The following is a 21,893-nucleotide window of genomic DNA, read 5'->3' on the forward strand; positions in this document are numbered from 1 at the left end:
TTTAAAATTGTATCCATATTTAGATTAACAAAGTTGTTAATAATTGTGCCAATAGGTATAGATGGTATTTTTTTAAAATTATTATTATATTTAAATGGTGTAGTATAATTTATATTTATCCTTTTAAAAATAGAAAAAATATATTGATTTTTCAATTTTAGAAAGTAGCCTAAGAGTAGAAATAAGTAATTTTATTTGTTCCAATCATTTAATATTTAATTATAATTTTAACAATCTAACAAATTATTTCACTACTGTTTCGAATTTTTAGTTACATAATTTGATTTAATTTATTATATCTCAATTAACAATAGACTTGATTATCAAAAATCGATAACCACATTTTTCAAATTGACAGTATATTCAATGTTTTTTATACCTCTTGTTTTATTATTTTAGTTTGAAGACTGTACTTTTTTTTATTGAAAATGTCAACAAATAATAATATATTTGATTTGAAACAAAATATTAATACCATTTAAAAGTTCTGTTGGGTTGTTATTCTATATATTAAACTGGTAGAAATATTATATTAAATATATTTGATTTGAAACAAAATATTAGTACATTTAAAAGTTACGAGTTGTTATTCTATATGTTAAATTGTTAGAAATATTATATTAAAATATTTATAACCACGTGCAATGCACGTGATACTAACTAGTATTATTTAAATTTTGTTGTTATAATATTAAATAATAATGTTTTATTTTAATAATTATAAAATTAAACAAAAAATTGTAACAATTATAATAAAATCAGAAGTTTATAAATTTGTTATTAGAAGACAAATTATTAATAGTACAAATAAACAAAAAAATAATAATAAAATATAAAATATTTAATTACAAAATTATGTGTCTGAGAAGAAAAATGTAAAAGTTGCAAAGAACCAAATAATGATAAGAAGATTGCAGGAGAGTAATGAAATTATCCAATTAATTCCCAAGCTGGATTCTATCCATGGACCATTACACCCTTTATTCATGTCTCCTTCTTTGTTTTCATTTTCCCAAATAAAGTTTTTAGTTTTCGTAATTAATTATTTTCCCATGAGAGAGAAATCAGAAAACATATGTCAAAATGTAAATTCAATAGTTGTTTAAGGAAATATAAAACTTTTAATTTTGAATTAAACTATTATTATTAAAGTCTCGTTTAATATATATATATTTTTTTACAATACGTGGAGACGAAGGATCGAACTCACAATATTTTTATTAGAATATGTGTCGATTGTCGCTGAACTATATTTACTTTGGTCTCATTAAATCATTTTTGTTGTAAGCATGTAACAACAAATTAATCTAAATTTTGCCAACTTGATCTAACATGTTTGTATGGTAAATATGTAGTTAGGCATAATAAAATCAAAATGCTATGAATTAGACCTAATGGGATTCATAATATAAAAATGAAAATTACTAAAATTTGTTTGAAAGAAGAGAAAAAGTGAGAGTTTCAACCCTAATTAAATAAACTTCCAAATTGCCATGAATCTAAATGACAAAAAAATTAGCAATTGATACAGGAAAGAATCGCGCACCACCTAGAATCTCACAAAAATATTAATTTAGATGACCACTAAATCAAAATTCACCCTTCTTGTTCAACAAAAAAAAAAAAAAAAAAGGGTTATGTTATAAGAAATAATTTGAAGTCACTAGTACAAAATTCGCCTATCTCCAATCAAAAAGTTGTGAGTCTATTTTGGTTAATATATTTTTAAAAAGTGATTATCTTGGTTAAATATCTACAAAATTTAACTTATTAGAAATCAAAAGTATGACTACATTTGTCAAAGCGAGCACAGCTCAACTAAAATATATATCAAGATTGTGAGTTCGATCTCCTACCTTCACATGTTGTACTAAAAAAAATATGATTACATTTCAAAAGATATAAGGAGTGAAGTGTCTTGCTAAATGAGATAAAAATAAAAATGAATGGACCTAAACTATCACCTGAATACATCAACCAAAATGAACTTTCCAAAAGTTTAGAGACTAAAACGAAAAAAAATGAGAAATATAAAGATAAAAATATATCTTTTTTGAGAGTACAGATACTAAAATAAAAAAATTAAAAGTTATACTAAAAAGCGGCCACGTGTTCAAATCTTCACCCACGCGTGGTACTCAATTAAAAGAAAAAAAAAACAATAATAATAATAAATTCTTAAATGGAATTGAAAAAAAAAAGAAATTTCCCAAATCGCTGGAGAAAGAAGGTGTACCCGCCCTCACTCTATCATTACCCAGCAAATCCCGCTCCTCTTCCGCATTATTAGCGGCACCTAAAATTTAAATATACTTTCCGGACGAAACTACCCTTTCCATTTTTCAAACAGTCAGATGAGAGAAGGAAAAAAAAGGAAGAGAAATCTTTGCACTGAACGTTTGGACGCAATTCTCTCATTGAATCTCAATTCTCACTCATTTTTGGGATGTAATTTAGTCATCAAACGTTCAATCACAGTCAATCCCCGCCACAACTGTAACTGCTGTGCCGCCGGCCATGCAATACTGCCAACTCTTCCAGCATTCAATTCAATTCTTAATTGCAAGTTCCCTCAATATTCGGAATCATGAGTTGTCTTTGGTGATTTGAATTTTGAATTCGGCGGAGAAACAACCCGGAGACTATCGGTCTGTTCACGAATTTATGACTGTTTTGATTTCTGCAATCAGTGTGAAATTATTTGTGGAGATTCTACTTGATTTTCTTATTCTTTCTGATGAATCTCTTTTGTCTGATGAAGTTGCGGAGGATTTCTTTTGTTTGTTGCTGTTGCGGTATCGAAGAGTGAGTTGAGTGAGAGTGTGTGGTTTCTATTCGATTTGCTGTTTTTATGGAGTTTCTTTATTGATTGAAAGAAATTGTACCGGCCATAATGGAAATTGACTCGTTCAGAGCTGATTTCTTCGATGTTCGGTTTTGGTTTTGTTATCGAGTTGTAATTTTCTAGCCGTTGTTCTTTTAATTCTTCTAGAGCATATGATCGAAAATCTGGATTCTATGAAACGCGCTTTTATGTAAAGATGATATGCACGTTCATGAATTTTGATATTGAGTTGTTTTCTTTGTAAATTTTTCGCAGTTTGAATTTGGAGAAGTGAAAATTATTTCCTGTTGGGTAATTTCCTAGTCAAGTTCGTCAGCGAATCAGTCTCTCTGTCATCCTTATTCCTTCTATATCTTGAAAATCTCATCGTCTTGATCAGTAGAATTTTGTATTTATTCTTCGAGCATGCGTATTTCTTACCGAGATCCTAAACCATTTCTGCTGTTTGCTTCCTTGGTTATGATTGTCTTTTTATTTAGGTCCAGAGTGATTGAATTTGATATGGTATTGAGACAAAAATATTGGGATTGAAGGTCAGAAACTTCAATGATCAACAGTGAGAACCGAAGATGAAGAAGTTCTTTTTTAGATCCAAACATAACATAGCTCCTCCATCAACAAATGACTGCAAAGCTTATTGGGAACATCCATTGGAGAGTAGGATGAATAACTCTATTGGGGATAAGGCTGGAAGTAGTCCACAAAGTACCAAGCATTTTTCTTCCAAATCTGGGATGCAAACAAATGATATTGAAAGATCCAGCACCAGTCCTAAACTTAGAAGGACTCGGTCATTGTCTTCAGCTGCATTCGGAGACCAAGGTCAAATGAACTTTTATGGTCCGAGTGATCCAAGTAGATCACCTGGCTCACAACGGCAACACGAACAATCATCTCGGTAAGGATATTTATTCTGAAAAATCAGAGGTCATCTATATAGTTTGATGAAAATTGAGTACAGAATTCTCTATACAGCACCATATTATCAGTTTTATTTAGTTTTACTTTTACCATCGTAGTCTTAAGTTTAATTTGTGATCTGGTGGTTTCTGATAGTTGCCAGGGTCCAACTTGGGAAATGCAATTCAAGGTAAAGCAGATGGAAGTGCCAAATGATTACTATACCGGACCTGTAAGGCCATGCTCCAAAACTTGCTATGATTCTTCAGGGAATTCTTCCACTAGCTCCAGTAATGTTTCAAATAGGGTATTAGACCGCTACATTGATGGTGAACAACACCAGGAAATAAGCGGATCCAAGAATAAGTATTCTCAGAAGAATAATGGGTGGCGGCCTCCTCGAGCTCAGTGTCTGACACCCTCTTCACCAACAGCTAGCATTAAAGATAAACCAAGATCATATTCATCCAGGGAAGTTAAAAGTTCTCATTCTCGTTTCTCGTCTAGAGAATTGGGAGAATATGGATTTGGGAATGAATCACCTCGAAGTATTGCAAAGAACGTTGTTGACAGACTCTCACAGTATCATGTTCTGCCTAAAGCAACCTCGAAGGAGCTTGGCGAAAACGTACCTATCAGAACTACAGATATTCAAAATCAATCTTTGAACGGATGTTATGACCCTAACTTAGATGTGGTGACCAGACCATGCTTTCCAACAGACGAACCATGTGAAACAGTTAGCGGCCCTCATACAGAGGAACTTTCAGGCTTTCACAAACAAAAAATTTCCCCTGGACGTATGTATGAAGGATGCAAGTCTGGTGAAACTGATGGGGACTTGGATGGAGAATTGCAAAGAAGCGTTAAAGAAGCAGATGAGAGGATTATGTTTCTGTCTGAAGAACTTGAGCAGGAACGCTTTGTTCAATATAGAAAATTTGATGTGTCAGATCTGATCCAGGTAATTAAAAATCTCTCCGAGGATAGGTTCACTTTGGCACTTGAAATTTCAAGCCTTCTACAGTCTCGCATTGCCGATAGGGAATCTGCCAAAGAAGAGCTCAGACAGGCAAATGCAGAATTGGACTCCAGAACACGGAAACTAGAGAAGGAAAAAACTGAGCTGCAGTTGGGACTGGAGAAGGAGCTAGACAGAAGGTCAAGTGACTGGTCATTCAAGCTTGAGAAGTACAAGTTAGAGGAGCAGGGGCTGAGGGGGCGAGTTAGAGAGCTAGCTGAACAGAATGTCTCACTTCAAAGAGAGGTTTCTTCTTTAAACAAGACTGAAACAGAGAATAAAAGCACGATAACTAATCTAGAGCAAAATGTACTAGACCTGACAACTAGAATTGATGAAAAGAATGAACAAAATAACTATTTACAGTTAAACCTCTCTAAATTAGAAGAGGATTACAGGGGAGCAACAGAAGGTATGGATTGCATCAGAAAGAATTTTGAGGAGAAAGAGAAGGAGTGCAGGGAGTTGCATAAATCAATCACAAGGTTATCAAGGACCTGCAGTGAACAAGAGAAGACTATTGATGGTTTAAGAGAAAGATTAAGCGAGCAATTTGTTAATATTCAACCAGTGGAGAAATTTGATAAGCATTTCGAAAAGTTGAAGATGGAACAAATGAGATTAACAGGGGTGGAAATGGCTTTGAGAAAGGAGTTAGAATCTTACAGGGTTGAAGTTGATTCTCTTCGGCATGAGAATATAAATATATTGACTCGCTTAAAAGACAATGGGAATGAGAGTGGTGCTATAAACTTCAAGTTAGATAATGAAATGTCAAGTCGTGTTTACCATCTTCAAAATCAAGGTCTGGTATTATTAAAGGAGAGTACTCAATTTTGTTCCAAGTTACTTGAGTTCATCAAAGAGAAAGTTGGTCAACTTCAACAAACTAAGCATAGAATGGAGCATATGAAGAATGGTTTAGATGGACAATTTTTTGTTGAATCTGAAACGAAAATTCAGGGCTTCAAGCACGGGATTGAGAGCCTGACAATGAGTTTACACAGAACATCTATGGTGTTGCAAGCAAAGTCTAATCCCACTTCTCAGAGTTCAGGTGTAGACAATGCACTGCAAATAAATAGTCAATATCCTGAGGTGAGTAGTTTCTGATTCTGTCCCTGGAAATGGAACATTATACTGAATGCAAATTCTTGTTTTCTTTTTTTTTTTCAGAAAAATTAAAATTATAAATCGTAGGGTTAGTTTCAAGTTGTTTCTATCGGAAAGAAATTCTTATGAGGTTAATCCATGTGGATTTTTTCTGGTTTTACAACTTGTTTCTTTACCATGGCTGCGACATTTACAGTTTTCTTTTACTTTGTAGGATGTTTTAAGATCTGAGCTTAAAGCAGAAACTTTATTAACTAGCCTATTAAGAGAGAAACTGTACTCTAAGGAGCTGGAAGTGGAGCAGTTGCAAGCTGAACTGGTGACAGCAGTAAGAGGGAATGACATATTGAAATGTGAAGTACAGAATCAAATGGATAGCCTTTCCTGCCTCACCCATAAGATGAAAGACCTTGAACTTCAGGTAGTTTCTTAATGTCAACTTTACCTTGAAGAGAGTTTTTGTTGAATGTCAAGGTAGTACCAATCTTAAACATGTTCTAATATGTGTCATTTTCAACCCATCATGTTCAATATCAATTTTGATTGATAATTATGGTTCCACAAAATTTTCGTTGACTGTGTTATAATTTTGGTTGGGCTGTAGACCACTGTATTCTAGGTGACTACTCATAAAATGTAGGATCCATTTGGTAACGGTTCTATTTATTGTTTATTGTTTTTGTTTTTTTTTTATTTCTCGTTTATTTTTTTAATAAATGAAAACAAAATTACGTATAACAATGATTTCTTGTTGTTTATTTTATTTTTTTTTCATGTTTTGATAACTTTTTTTATTTTATTTCTCATTTGCTATAATTAACTAACAAAAATTTAATCTTTTATATATGAAATTAATTTTTTAAATTAAATATTCAAGAATTTCATGTTATATTTATTTTTTAATATTTATTTGGTATTTTATAAGTTAAGAATGATAAAATAATGTTTTTATTTATGTTTTGGAATAAAACTGGTAACGAGAACAAGAAACTTGATTTTGTTGTGTCTAAAATTTTTAGACAATTTAAAAGACGTTTCTTAAAAATAAGAAATGAAAAATATGAAATGCTTATATTTCTAAAAGACTGGAAATGAGAAATAAAAAACGAGAAACGAAAACGTTATTAAACACTTCATAATAACTAGCTAGCCTCTTTTATCATCCTTCTCTTTCTTTCTATATTTCTCTGCTTCTATCCCCTGATTTTGTCTTCTCCTCCTCCTCCCTAGCATTCTTGATTTTATGCTATATCAATTTTCTCTTTCGAGTTACGCGATGCAGCATATGAACACATTATTTATTGATCCCATGTTTCCAAGATATCTAGACTTGGTCGAAATCTAATAGCTCGGTCTCTCTCTCTTACAGTTGCTGAAGAAAAATGACGACATATTCAAGTTACAAAACGGGTTCGAGGAGTCTACAAGGGAATTAGAAACTCTAAGGGACATACTAGAGAAAATTTCAAAGGAGAGAGACATGGTGTGGGAGGAAGGAAACAAATACAGGGAAAACAACATGCTACTGAACTCACAAGTTGATGAGTTGAAATCAAAGATAGAGACATTGGAAGAGGAAAGTCTGATGAAGGAAGGTCAGATAACAATCTTGAAAGACACTCTTAGGAGTAAATCTTTTGACCCTCTTGCTTCTCCCTCTTCTTCGTGGGAATTTCAACTGCGGTAATATAATTGTGGCTGAGGTCTGCAGCAGGTAAATTGCTCAGTTCATACTTCATGATCGTATACTTCCATATTTTCTTAGCTTTGATTACTTTACAGATCTGCTCTTTGATTTGTTTCTCTCTTTTCTTTTCTTATCCTCTACTGGGATCTTCGACAAAGTGGAAGATTATAAAAAAAGTGAAAACACATCATATTTGTTTTTGAATTTGACCATATTTTGTTGCTCTATCTAGTTCACAAGGTTAAGAAGAAGATAGTTTTGTTGCTGAATCAAGTTAACTATTTTGGCTCTCTTTTATGAGCAAAAGGTAAGTTTCTGGTATGGAGTTATTCTATCCATGGCCATTTATTCATAGTTTTAGGGTAAGGTTTTTTTTTTTTTTTTTTTTTTTTGGTGAAATAAAGTGCTTGCTTTTAGAAGTAATTAAAGGTCCAGGTATCGTTCATGTTTTTTATTTTTTTGTTTTTCGTTTCCTTCTTTTTAACAGAGAAACAAAACTACAATTGGTAGCTTTTTTTTTTTTTTAATATATGAAAAATATGTTTGATAACGATATTTCTTTTTATTTTTCAATCTAAAATTTTAGGTTTAAATAAGTTAAAGTTTTATATGAAATTAAAATAAAAAACGAAAATATTACAAAATGAGTTTTAAATGTATTTTTAGAATTTTCAAAATCACTTTTATTTTCGAGTTATATTTGAAAATAGTTTTTGACACTTGTCCTTTTTTAGTTTTTATAATATGAATATAACAGTTTTCCTATCACATAATATTAAAATGGTTGTTACTGACACAGTGGTTTATTCGATTTGGTTTAGGTTTGAGCTAAAACCAATAAATTTAAAATTAAAGTAGTAACCCATTGCCATTGATCGGAATCAACAAAATTTGTCCAAATTAAACTGAACAACTATTTTTCCATTTTGTAGATTGAAAACTAAACCAATCAACATATAGTTCAACCCGACTTAAATCAATGCGATTCAATCAATTTTGAATGCCATATTAGGCTACAATTCATAGATTTAAAGTATTCAAAGAGTTGATGAAAAAAAGAATGAGGTGTTTCCGAAGGTCCTTGTTATCCTAAAGTGTCTAAGACTGAAATTTTAGAATCCTTATTATGGCTATTCTTGTAATAATACGACATCATTTCTCTGCTAAAATGCAAATTAACAAAATCGTAAACAATTTTAAATGGAATATCAATATGTAATGTGATATTGATTTTAGTGGCATAGGAGTACACAATTTTAGTGGCAAGGTCCTATTTCTCGTTCAAAGTTTTCTACTTTTCCATAAGGAATATTCTAAATTAAAAACGGGAAAAAGAAATAGTTATTTCTAAAATATATATAAATGAAAAACAAAAAATAGAAACATTACCCAATAACCTTAGACCTTAAATTTCTCCAATTGATTGACATACCCATTGCCGCGAAAAAAAAAAAGCCTTCATTTATTAATAATTTTTTTGCTTAAATTTTTAAATATATTTTTTGAATGTAGAAAATCTAAAAGATGATCACTCCTTAAAAAGTAGAGTAAAAAAATAGATGAGTGTTTAGTTATTAGAATTTTTTGTTTGTTTTCACAAGTCTAGTATAATATAAATATGCCCTTTCAAATTTTACAAAATTAGCATAATTAAAATCCAACTCCAATTAAAATATAATATAATAGTCAAGTTTATGTCATGTTATATCTATTAAGATTTCTGATTAATTATATATATATGTATGTATATATGCAAATATCTCACAAATTAAAACTCCATAAAGTACCATCTCTTACTAGTGATGGCTCAAATGTCTACAAGTTTAATGTATCCTATCCACTCACCTCCACTTGTACAAGAAAAAGAAAAGTCTGTTTAAAAGTAGAGTAACTTAAGGATCAAATTCATCTCCAAAGATTAAGAAATAAATAGAAACAATGTTAGAAGTCTGATAACTTAAATAAGATAAAACTTGTCCACACACAGATTAGCAGAAGCTCTTACTGACTTTATAATATGGTGGATAACAGCTGAGAATCGTTGGAGTCATAGAGTCGTTGGTTTCCAAAAGTCAAAGGGCTTCCGTTGCTGAAATTCAAGAAGAATTATGTTATATAGACAACGTGCTTCAATACAACAAATTCTGCAATAGTGTTGTTTTGTTTGCGAGCTGTTTCTTAAAAGAAAAGCCAACTACTCGTGATTTGAGTGACAAATTTAAAGCTGGCTGATAAGTTTTGTTTTTTTCGAACATCAATGATAGTTTGAGCCAGCTTGTGTGCACCTCGACTAATCTCATTAGTAATCCACACGACTCTATTATATTTGTTTTGTTTCTAAAGAAGCTCACAAGATATTAAATCCTAAGTGGGTAGTATCATGCTTATGATCATTGGAACATTCCCGTCCTCTAATATTTAAGGGAAAATAAAAATGAGAAAATAAAACTTAAAATTTCTATAAATCTGACCCATCTCTCTTCCTACACTAATTAACTGTTTCTTCCCAATGGTGTGTTTAGAATTTTCATATAAACAAGCCCTGTGGATATTTTTAGAAAATATATTTGAAAGCACTTTTTGTGACCTTCACACCATGAAATGAACTTTCAGCTAAATGATAGCAAGTGAAAAACTTTCACTGATAAGTGAGAATAGGATTTTTGAAAAATAAAATAGAATCATAGGCACAAAGGTACAGCACATTTTCAAATTAAAATGCAGGACACCCAAACTAGAACATAGAAATATTTCACTACACTGTTCTATATAAATATACTTGGCTCGACTTACCTGGGCAATTGGAAGCTTTAATCTCACCGACTCAATCAAGTCAAAATCAATGTCTGCTACAGCAATTCCCGTGGCTAATCGATCTGAAAGAAAAAGTGAGGGAATATATGAAATATGAGTGAATAGTATCAGGGAATACTCTATGGAACATATTGTACTCTAAAGCATATCCATGAGTCCTAGAGAGAGTTTGATTTCAACTCTATCAACATGTATCCACAGCTGTTCCCGAGCATACGGGTGATTTTGAGATGAATTTTTGGAAGATTAAAAGAACTTTTCAAAATTTCATAGTAACTAATTGGCATAGGATGATATGAGTGCAGGTTCACCCTAAGTCAGGCCTATGTATGAGTTCAAGTTCTAGGTATTATTTTAATCAATGTTCTTCCAAGAGTGCTCATAGAATAAATTAGGCTAATTTAATTTCCCTCAAAATTACTTTTTCAAAAGTCATCCCAAACTCACTCTTAATTTAGGCTATATGTAAGAATGTAAGAAGAGTGTAAGAGTGCAAGTTCTAAGTGTTACAAAGCTAGTGAACACTTCTGGTAGATAACATAATTTCCAAATTTTTGATATTGAAATGCACCCACCAGCAGGAATCTAGATCCCGTTCTTGAAATGTCATGGTATCATTGAGAGAAAGCAAGGTACATAAAATATATTTTTTTAAGAGATTGTTCTCAAAATTTATAATTTTGTCCTATATTACTATTTAGGCTTGTTTATTATGCTTAAAAAGTGTTTCATATATGCCTAACAAGTATCGGATCAATACTCACTTTATACATTACTAATGTATGACACACATCTAATGAGCTAACAAGTTTCCAATACGTGTCCAACGAGTTGCGGACATAGACACGGATATGTTACCCAAAGTGAAGTGAAGCTAGAGTATTATTGATCATCAAATCATGTGAATGATCAGAAGGAGATGAGTAGTGGTTTTTTTATTGTCAAATGAACAGAACAGAGAAATCAAACAATTTTAATAGATCACAATGTCATGAAACTTCAAATTTATCCTTTATTGTTTATAGTTGAAAGATCACCATCTTCCATTTTTCACCAACCCCTTCTGCAACTTTCAATGGACAACCAAACCAAAAAAAGAATGTGTTTTATAACATATCATTTAAGCAGATATTGCCAGTTTGACATTGATTAGGTAGTGATATAAGAACTACTTCAAGCAAAAATAATTAGCAGATTTGCAAAGGATATTTCATAAAGAATTAAAATTGCTTGTGAAATATAATTGCATCTAGGTGTCTCGAGACAACAAGAATGGTAAACTTTAGTGACAAAAGAGGATAAGCAAGACACATGGGTGGCGAGGACGTCTCCATCACCTTCTTTTATGCACAACTATTCATTCAATTCTTCAAGCTAATTGTGAATCGTGATGACTGGTGAATAATGTAATAAAGTATGATAATTTATAACAGCCGTAGCCACAAGTTTGCAGGCATGTCAAAGATTGATCATCAGTGATCCCCTCATCAGTGGCTCCTCTACCCACGGCCGCTCATCAAACTCTTTCCCTTTCTCTCCTCCATTATCTACCTACCTCTCTTCCTAAGCCTTCCCCCTCTCTTTCAGTTCTTACTCCCAACACCATATCAGGCTTCAAACAATATTCACTATCTTGACTTTGAGCACAGCACAAGATCTTTCAATCGAATTATCAGCTCGAGAAAGGTTGATTGTTCTCTTCTATGGAATACATTGGAGTATTAAAAAAAAATCAGACGAAGACCAAAGCTTCATCCTAGACTTTGTTTAAACCCCTCATCCGTTGGTTGTTCTTAGAATTTTGACATATAATTGACTGGACTACGAACCTTCACTTATAGTTAGCCATGTAAGGTGAAAAAACTATGCAGAACATAGATTTGTAAGCATAGTAAAGAGTTTAGAGCTACTATTGTCCCAAAAAAAGAAAAAGCTAAGAGCTACTGTAAGCAGTGCAGAACCAGTACAGTTTATTATTCTTCACCAAAAATTTGCCATCATGAAGCATCCATGGCATCAGACCACAATGAAATGTTAAAATAATAATAATTCAACGTTAGAGCAATCCTCTTCATTAATATTAATGGATAACTTTACTCTAATATCAGGATATATGCTTCCTTACTATGTAAGATCATTTATACAAGTTGATTATTAGGGAAAATTTATTCATCATACTTCGATTTTTAAGAGACAATAAAATGCTAGCAGGTACTAAAACTTCTATGAGAGATCAAAAACATTTGGAATCATTTCATGCTCAGATGATGGAAGATGAGATTCATAGTTAGTAGGATGGGTCCATGGAGCAGCTTTTGGGGAGAGAAAACAGAACTCACCAGATAATCGACCAACTATTTTTCCCCATGGGTCAATGATTAAAGAGTCACCATAACTCTCTCTTTTCTCATTATGTTTTCCTGCTTGAGCAGCAGCTATGACCTGACAACACGTTTATGTTTCTTCCTCAGAGTAGAAGTTTGCAATAAAGCAGAATGAAAGGCTTCCAAAGTCACTTGTCCCAACATCCTTTAAACGAAAAGAAAAATTGGTATGCTAGTGTATTAATGAAAAGGAATTCTTACATAGCATTGATTCTCAATTGCACGAGAACGAAGAAGAATTTCCCAATGTGCCTCCCCAGTTACTTTTGTAAAAGCTGAAGGAACCAATAAAACCTGATGTAATCCAAATTCAAATGTTAACAGCTAGAAAATATTATCTCGATATACAGATTAAAAATCTTTCATACCTGAGCGTTATGTTGGAATCTCAACTGCTGGTAAAGCTCAGGAAATCTCAAATCATAGCATACAGTCAGACCAAGGCGTCCGATAGGACTGTCGACCGCCACAACATCTTCTCCTAAAATAGAAACAAATTATTAATAAAATTATTTATCTAATGGGCTTTATATGGTAGGATATTCTTAAAATAAAGAATAAAGAATAAAATGAGGGGAACCATTATTCATATTTATGCATTAATGATTCGTATTACATAAAGATGTTACAGAAGTTACCTGCCTTTGTGTAGTTGCTTTCTTTATATACCCTTCCACCAGGAACGTCAACATCGAACCTTTTCATAAAAAAAATTGCATAGCATAAAGACAAAGCATTCAGAAAAATGCAGGAAATGTATTTATAAGTCACATTAGCTTCCAACAGAAACGAAGTTTCACTATTGCAAATGTAAAATTCAATCAAAGGCACGAAAGTATATAATCTCTGTCTCTCTCTCACAAAAACACACGCATTAATATAAATTAAATTGCAAGTGTATTACAGATGTATTTTCCTATAAGTGCTTCTGATAATTCCAGTCTCATCAATTACGACATGTGTATTGTAGAAATGTTCATCATCAGGTCCCTTTTCTTGGAAGCCTCCAAGTGATAGCCATATGCTAGATTCTCTGCAAATTAACTCAAAATAAACAGAAATTAGGAAACATTTTAAAGATGTTTATGAATCATTACTTGATACAGCAGGTTATGCCTGCATCCACGAACTGAAGAGCAATTTAACTTATGTGTGTTCGCAATATCTTCTGTAGAGAAGCAACTCGCACAAAAAGATGCATCAAAATTAGTATGATAGATATTAAAATTCAAGAAAACAAGTTCGTTTTTCTTGTCTTAAACAGAGATGTAACAGTTCAAGAATTATGAACAACCTCGCTACGGAGCAGTATTGATTCATAATTGGTCCGTCTAAAGGCTCCGCAATCTTTAGACCTTCCCCATCTTTGGCAGGCATAAAAGAAAAATCTTCAGGGAAGCATATCAGTTTTGCTCCAGCTGAAACTGCTTCCTATGAATATATAAATAGCCACGTTACATTGTTCATCTGAGAGCAAAATTAACGATGAATCCATTTTATATGGCCAATAAATCGATCAGTCAGATATCAAATCCACCTCCCTTTCTTATCAGGAGCTCATAGATTAAACTTCAAATGACATTTACCTAACAAACAATACAAGAAACTAGCCAGGAAAAGGAAAAGAAGAAGAAACTAGGACCGATAATTTACACTTCAAAAAGGTATTTCATACAGAAATTAGGCTGTTGACGACCTTGATGATTGATAATGTTCCGATCAATTATGAAAGGTGTTCAAAACTTTGTAGATATCGATAACAGTAATTCCAACGATTGCAGCGATGAAAAAGAAAAAGGATAATTGAGATACTAACAATGAAGAATGCTGTGAGTTAACGTACTTTGACGAGGCGAGAACAGATGGCGAAGTTGGAAGAGAGGTCGTTTATGGAGGTCATTTGAGCGGCGGCGACTCGAACGGAATTAACTGCCATGTCCGATCCTCCGGCGACGGCGGTTGCGAAATTCGAACCGATCAATGGAAGATTTCCTGGAGGTAAGCCGATTGGTGTAGGGAGACTAATCAGATTGTGTATGGTAAATAGTCTCAGAGAAGCGGACATCTCAGCTTGATCGCATCCACGTTTTTTCTGAAATCTCTACTGGTTGAACTGGAAATGTAAAAAATTATTATTATTATTATTATTTCTTTCTTTATTTCTTCTTGGAAATATTAAAAGTATTGAAAAATACGGATATCCCTCCTCTACAAACATAGATGGTAATAGAGATTCGAACTTATAATATTTTGGTTGTAGGTATTTTGACGATGATACTTATTTGTGGAAACAAATCCTAATAAAATTTTATTGAAACCTATAACAGATGTGATTCCATCACCGTCAAAGCGAGTTCAATGATAATAGACATGTACCTTTAATTATGAAGTTGTGAGTTCGATCCCCGTACTAAAAAATGTGATTCCGTCACTATAAATAAAATGTAAAATAATTTGGGACGATAAGTGTCCCATTTATTTTGAAATTGCTTTTTTTTTAATGAGAAATACGAGTAAAATCAATGATAAATTTATTTGTATGTTGCATCATTTTTTATTAATGATAATTGTTAAATAAATATAATTCAAACATCGATATAACCATAACTCAATTAGTGCATCACGATCAAAGTATAAAGTTTCCAGAAAAACATCTATATTTTCCTTAGTCTATGGCATGGGTAGTAAATAAAATTTTAATTATATTGTAAAAATTAAAGAAGTATTAGAAAATATTAACATAACTCATAACATTTTTTAAATATATTTAAAATTATAAAATATTTGTTAATTTAGATAATTTTTATATTTTTTCAAAAAATGTCCACGCATGTGGAAGATATATAACAATAAAATTTGAAACTAAAAAAATAATTTTGTTTTTAGTTTCGTATTTTTAAGATTCTTAAGAACACATATGAATTAAAATATAATTTTTAAATTTTGGTAAAGATTTTGAAACGTTTTAAATAAAATAAAGAAATAAAAAAAAATTTAGTTTACATATTAAGTTAAACAAAATTAATTTTTTCATTTTTCATTTTTTCTTAAAGAGAGGAGGGGGAAAACACGGCCGTTCATATGGAATCTCTCAAAAGGAACGTCCGTAGGAGCAAATTGCATCAATTGTTGCAAAAGAAAGCAGTTGAAAATGGAAGAAAATATGCGAAATGGAACTTCTGAATATTCAAATGGTGTCTTTTGGTATCAGATTAGCGCCTTTCTGAAAGAATCGAGAGCTCATTTTACCAGCGAAGAGAAGGCACAAGCGATGAAAGTTGGTCAAATCTGCTTTTGCAATCGGAGGGTTTATCATTTCTCACTCCTCTGCTTTTCAGTTTCTCTCTCCTAATTTTCTCTGAGTTTCTCGAGAAAGTGATCTGGAGGAATATTGTTTTTTATTGGTCATTCAAAATTTTTTAGGGTTTTTTGTTGTTTTTTGTTGTTGCCAATTAGGAAAGAAGACGAGCAAAAGTAGCCGAAAATGGTGGGTTCGTTAAAGGTCAAAGTCAAGAGCCCGGGCAATAAATTAGAAAACCAAAACTGAAAAATACCAAATTCAATCAGCTAAAAAGAGGCCCTTGGAAAGCGAGGGCTTTTTTGTTTTCGTTTCTTAAATTGTTCCCAAACCAAGGGATTCTGTTGTTGGAGAGTGATCCATCTGTTTCTTTGGCTCAAAGAAACAGAAAAAAAGAAAAGAAAAAAAAAAAGAAAAGAAAAGGAAGCCTGAGGACGGCCAACCATACTTCAGGAATTCTCTCTTTCCAGATCTACCCCGTTTCAACGTTCTGACAGTTTTATTTCTTCTGTCAGAACATCCCAAAACTCTTTTTTACTCGATTCCCTAGTTTCGTTTCTATTATATAATGCTTTTCTGAGTTTGTAATTAAGCAGTTTTGCAGAAAAGAGCCTGCAAAATCCCTCGGGAATTTGTGCTCAAGGTTTGTAAAAGTAACTTCCTTTGCTTCGTAATCTTCATTGTACCTAGGTTAAATTTTGTAAAGATGGCGATTGCATTATAGTTCTCTTGGTTACGGCCTTACCTATAGGTTGTACCTCTATGCCCTTGAGTTCTAAGGCATTATAGTTATTTTGGACGGTTTATTATTAGATACTGTTCTCGGTACTTGTACGTATCAATTTTTGTGCTGTCTTTTATTTATTGTGACTATTGTATTTGCAGTTTCTACGTATTACCCATCAAGAAAATGTTTTCTCGTTGAAAGATTAATGGTGTCTGCATTGATCAATGGCTTTCTGACATCTGATACTTGTTATTTCGGTTCATATTTGTGAACGAAATCGAGCAATCTTCTGGTTTTAATACTACCCTTCCGGTCCATTTGAAGAATGGTTTTTTATGCTGGAGCATTTGGGTGAGAATATGTAAGGGATGGTATCCGAAACATTGATGAAGATTGTGTCACCCTGCTGGAAACCGTCTGTTGAAGGTGAACATTCTAGCAGGGGTGGGGATGCAAGTGGTCGGGTTGATGGGCTGTTGTGGTACAAGGATTCTGGACGCCATATCAATGGCGAATTCTCGATGGCAGTTATTCAGGCAAATAATTTGTTGGAAGATCGCAGCCAACTCGAGTCGGGGCCATTGAGTTCATTTGAATTGGGTCCTCATGGAACTTTTGTTGGAATCTATGATGGCCATGGAGGTCCGGAAGCTGCAGAATTCATAAATGATCGTCTGTTCAATAATATGAAGAGTAAGTTTTACATCTACTTATGCTAAATACCTCTTGTACCTTTTCCTCTTCAAGTAGTTTGAGCTTCTTATTTGCATATAAAGTGGTGGTCCTTGTTACATCAAAATAGTGAGTTTGCGATGATTTTGAGGAACATGGCTTTAAGTTAAGTTTGAAGTATGCACTCTAGGAAGAAGCACTAATATTCAAAATTGCTTTGCTTATCTAACCTAACATTATGAGAATTTTGAAAAGTGCATTTAATTGGTTAAATGCACTTTTTACCCTCATCTCAAACTCACCCTAACCATCATTTTGATTCCTCCTTTAAGTAGCAGACAAGGTAAATGGATCGAAATCTTGAAACTTTAACATTCCTAGACGTTGTCCTAGAAGATGAATTAGAAGAATTTGATTGCCTCAATGAAGGGCATGATGAAATGGCATTAGAATTATGGAACAAAGTAACAAACCATTAAGTGGAAATGGATGTTTACCACACTTGAGTGGCGTGTGTGAGAGAGGAACCATAGCATTCTGTGGAATTTTAGTCTTTTATGTGAAAATGTATGAAATAGAACAAGATTGTTCGAGGACCTCAGCATTTTGGTTGTATGAAAATACCTTGGCTTCTACAATATGCTGAATTTGCTAATATGCTGATTTAGAGGAAAGTGACAATATTCTTTCGAATATGAATTTGCCGTAAAGCTAATCTTTAAAGTGCATTATCAAATTTAAAAAAAAAAAACCGACTGCCTCCTTTTAATGGGTACATGTGGGATTAGAAAGTATGTTCTTGTACATAAAACTTCTTCTAGATCGTAATTGAAATTAGCCTAATTTGATGCCGAAAGCTAATGATGGAAGGAAAGATGTGGAGCCTGGGTGCGATTTGTGAGTGCTTATGGTCTTTTACCAATTTCTATTATATAGCTAATGCGAATGTTTACACTTGACAGCTTTTCATGGTGCAGAATTTATTCCAGAAAACCAGGGGGGAGTATCAGCTGAAATTATCAACAAAGCATTCTTGGAGACAGAGGAGGAATTCTTGTCTCTTGTAAAGAAACAATGGCTGATTAAGCCGCAAATTGCTTCGGTTGGTTCATGCTGTTTGGTAGGCATAATATGTTGTGGATTGCTGTATATTGCAAACGCTGGGGATTCTAGGGTGGTGTTGGGAAGATTTGAAAAAACGCTTAAAGAGGTTAAAGCTATCCAATTGTCATCTGAGCACAACGCAAGTATTGAATCTGTGAGGGAGGAGTTGCATTCATTGCATCCCAATGATCCGCAGATCGTGGTGTTAAAGCACAAGGTGTGGCGCGTAAAGGGTGTGATACAGGTTTGTTCTCAAACCTTTGTCTTCTTGAATGTTTTCTGATTTCATCATTGCTTAAGTTTTCAGATAGAGCAGGTTCTTTTCCTATTTTGTTTGAGGTTAAATTACAAGTTTAATCTTCGAACTTTTTCAGATGGGTCTAATAGGCCCCTTAACTTAAGTGTCTAATAGCTCCCTAACTTTCACTTTCATGTCCTGAACTTTAAGAATATATATTTTTTTGGGATAAGAGACCTTTTATAAACAAAAACAACTTAAGGGCAGGGGAAGAGAGAACTCTCTCTTAGAAACTACGAAAGAATAGCTCTCCAATCTTGCATAATCATCGAGATGCTAAAATTACAAAAGAATTTTATATATCTATGACACCACCAAGAAGTGTGGAGCTGATAAGTCTTACAAAATATCCATCTTAAAAAATTTCATATTTTCTTTCCAACCAAATATTTGATAGGAAAGCTCTAGCCGCACAATTCCAAAGGATAGTCCATAGATCCATAAACTTTCAATTTTGTATCTAATAGATGCCTGAGCTTTAAAATTGTTTAATAGGTTCTTAAACTTCAATTTTGTGTCTAATAAGACTTTGACCTTTCAATTTTGTCACTAATAGCTCGGTGAATCTTAACAAATGGGACTTATTAGACACTACCTTGTAATTTAAACTTTATTTTATATGCTCTAAGAAAGGTTTTGAATGTTCTATATATTGAAAAAGATATTTTTACAACCACTAACCTAGTTATCTTTTCCAATACCACCTATTTATATAACAGATGGTTAGAGAGATTCTCCAAACAATGCAATAAAATTGGGTCAATGTAGCTGAAAAATTAGTTATGAACTTTAAATTATCACTCTTCTGATATAGCTGTTCACGTGTAGGTCTCAAGATCCCTTGGTGATGCTTATCTGAAGAAAACAGAGTTCAACCGAGAGCCACTTTTGCCGAAGTTCAGGTTGCCTGAACCATTCCACAAGCCAATTCTTAAAGCCGAGCCTGCTATCGTAGTGCAGAAACTGTATCCAGAGGATCAGTTTCTTATATTTGCTTCAGATGGCCTTTGGGAATATATAAGCAATCAGGAAGCTGTCGACATCGTCAATAGTTGTCCACGTAATGTATGTTTTCTTTTTCTTTTGCTCTCTCTCTCTCTGTTAGGCTCTCATGTGTGACATTTTCAATTGCTGAGGTTTTTGCCCTCCTAAGAAAATGAAATTGACTCTTGGGATGCTTTTGCTGCTGTTAATAAAAAATAATATGTTACAGGATTAAAACTTGGATATAATCAAATAGTAAGCACTTCTGTCTTTGCAACAACATTTAAAGCTAACAAGACAGGGCCAGGGGATATATATCTTGGGAAGGAAGTGTTGTCTGATTCTCACTCTAATGCCTCCTTTTGACTTTCTTCTTGTAATCTGTTTAGTGAATTCTCCCTTTAACTTTCATTACAAGTGATTCGAGCTCGTCTCTATAATTGATCTTTTGTTGCCTTGTTTTTTATTTCCTTAATCATCTCTTCTCGTTGCTCTTTCATTTCTCTCAATGGAAGTCGTTCTCGACTCGAATGTAGAAGAAGGGCTCTTATGTTGTTTACATGACTGACTGTGTTCAGGGGATTGCAAGGAAACTTGTTAAAGCTGCTCTTCATGAAGCTGCAAAAAAGAGAGAAATGAGATACGCGGACTTGAAGAAGATCGACCGTGGGGTGAGAAGACATTTTCACGACGACATCACTGTTATAGTTTTGTTCCTCGATTCCCATCTGATTAGCCGCAGTCCGAGCTACGGACCGATGCTATCAATCAGAGGAGGTGCTGGTATCCTCACTAAATCATCATAGTTTGTGAAGCCTTATTAGCATCATCATCTCCTCTTATGCTCTTACACCCACCTCTACCCCCCATTTTTCTCATTTGTATTGCAAAATGGTTTTTGTGTTCAAAAGAGGAGAGATTTGGAAACAAAACCCTTTTCTTTTCCCTTTCCCCCTTTCCTTTTCTTTTTCTTTCTTTCTTTCCTTTTGTGTCTTCGTTTTTAATGTATAGCCATGGATTTTGGAAACTGTTATTCTCTAAGAAGTCTCCTTATTGACATTTTTTTGTCAATAGTATAGAGAGATTAGATAATATTGATGAGGAGTGTTCAATCTCTAATTGTGTGGTGATTTGCATTTCTTCAAATTTGAAGGCTATCGTCTTGTATTCTCGAGCAATTGCTAGGTTGGTTCAACGTATTATTGAAGGTTCAAATGTTCCTACTCCCAACTTTCTAAAATAAATTAAGACAAACATTTCAAAGAAAAAGGAAGGAACAATATTTGAAAAATGGTTAAAAACGAGGTGTTTAATTATTTTAGAAGAATTTTTTTCCCTAAATTAAAAGAATTGTGCTTTAGACCTTCAAAAAATTGTGCTTTATGGGATGCAAAATCTTATCCCTCATTATTGACCAAGTTCAAGTATAAATAATTCTTTCTACCATATTGGGAACTGAACATGAAAACTCATGAAAACTTAGGATGCCATTACGTAAATCAACTTAAATGCTCCACTGTTATTTAAAAAAGAAAAAAAATCTGAAACTGCAATCTCATTTTCTCTCTCTTCTCGATTTTCTCCCTCTCTCTCTTCTTGTTTTCTTTGTTCTATCCTTATCGTTTTGTTGTTTTCTTCGCGAAGGTATTCAACGACGTCTTTCATAAACAATTTTCTACCCTTACATCGGGAAACCACCTCCTCTTTTTCGATCCTGAATTGTGAACAAGATCTACTTTACGCTTGCAGTGTTCTTCAAATGGCGGAAAAAGCGAGACGGTTTCTTTCATTTCTTCGTTGAAGATAGAGAAAATTTGAGAGAGATGGAAGAGAGAGAAGGAACACAAAGAGAGATGAGGGAGAGAAGAGGATGAAGAACGAGATTGTCTTTGAGAAAGACTATTCAGACTTCGAATTTCCAACCAAACGGACTAAGTATTGAGAAAAATGAAAAGAATATAAGTAACTAATGAGGACGTTGGCCCTTTTTCACCAATATATATGTGGGGTGTGAGAGACAAATGTGCAATATAAAATAATGTAATT

The 21,893-nt window shown here is 33.2% G+C and overlaps 3 protein-coding genes across 8 annotated transcripts; 2 read left to right on the top strand and 1 right to left on the bottom strand.

Annotated features, from left to right (window-relative positions):
* The first annotated feature begins 2,263 nt into the window (after window positions 1-2,263).
* LOC111009977 (CAP-gly domain linker) lies at window positions 2,264-8,076 on the top strand. 2 transcript variants are annotated; one of them, XM_022283223.2, is made up of 6 exons: window positions 2,264-2,648; window positions 2,762-2,805; window positions 3,325-3,743; window positions 3,902-5,864; window positions 6,094-6,300; window positions 7,249-8,076. In XM_022283223.2, exons 3-6 carry the CDS (start codon window positions 3,415-3,417, stop codon window positions 7,564-7,566), a joined length of 2,817 nt encoding a protein of 938 aa, XP_022138915.1. In that variant the 5' UTR covers window positions 2,264-2,648; window positions 2,762-2,805; window positions 3,325-3,414; the 3' UTR covers window positions 7,567-8,076. The 2 variants fall into 2 exon arrangements, with proteins under 2 accessions (XP_022138915.1, XP_022138914.1); XM_022283222.2 differs by lacking the exon at window positions 2,762-2,805.
* Window positions 8,077-9,325: 1,249 nt separating this feature from the next.
* On the bottom strand, window positions 9,326-14,882 carry LOC111010206 (Nitrilase/cyanide hydratase and apolipoprotein N-acyltransferase family protein). Its single transcript, XM_022283554.2, has 9 exons — window positions 14,608-14,882; window positions 14,059-14,195; window positions 13,669-13,797; window positions 13,403-13,461; window positions 13,133-13,245; window positions 12,966-13,058; window positions 12,720-12,822; window positions 10,360-10,442; window positions 9,326-9,655 (listed from the first exon to the last, which is right to left on the bottom strand). Exons 1-9 carry the CDS (start codon window positions 14,827-14,829, stop codon window positions 9,614-9,616), a joined length of 981 nt encoding a protein of 326 aa, XP_022139246.1. The 5' UTR covers window positions 14,830-14,882; the 3' UTR covers window positions 9,326-9,613.
* A 925-nt stretch (window positions 14,883-15,807) lies between these two features.
* LOC111010098 (Protein phosphatase 2C family protein) lies at window positions 15,808-20,966 on the top strand. 5 transcript variants are annotated; one of them, XM_022283412.2, is made up of 6 exons: window positions 15,808-16,071; window positions 16,221-16,705; window positions 16,948-17,482; window positions 18,424-18,809; window positions 19,692-19,928; window positions 20,426-20,966. In XM_022283412.2, exons 3-6 carry the CDS (start codon window positions 17,158-17,160, stop codon window positions 20,651-20,653), a joined length of 1,176 nt encoding a protein of 391 aa, XP_022139104.1. In that variant the 5' UTR covers window positions 15,808-16,071; window positions 16,221-16,705; window positions 16,948-17,157; the 3' UTR covers window positions 20,654-20,966. The 5 variants fall into 5 exon arrangements, with proteins under 5 accessions (XP_022139104.1, XP_022139105.1, XP_087973743.1 ...); XM_022283413.2 differs by having other exon boundaries at window positions 15,808-16,041; XM_088117617.1 differs by having other exon boundaries at window positions 15,808-16,715.
* Window positions 20,967-21,893: the final 927 nt, after the last annotated feature.

Source organism: Momordica charantia, assembly GCF_013281855.1.
Source record: "Momordica charantia cultivar OHB3-1 chromosome 9 unlocalized genomic scaffold, Mcharantia_2.0 BLBB01000009.1, whole genome shotgun sequence".
Classification (NCBI taxonomy): Eukaryota; Viridiplantae; Streptophyta; class Magnoliopsida; order Cucurbitales; family Cucurbitaceae; genus Momordica; species Momordica charantia.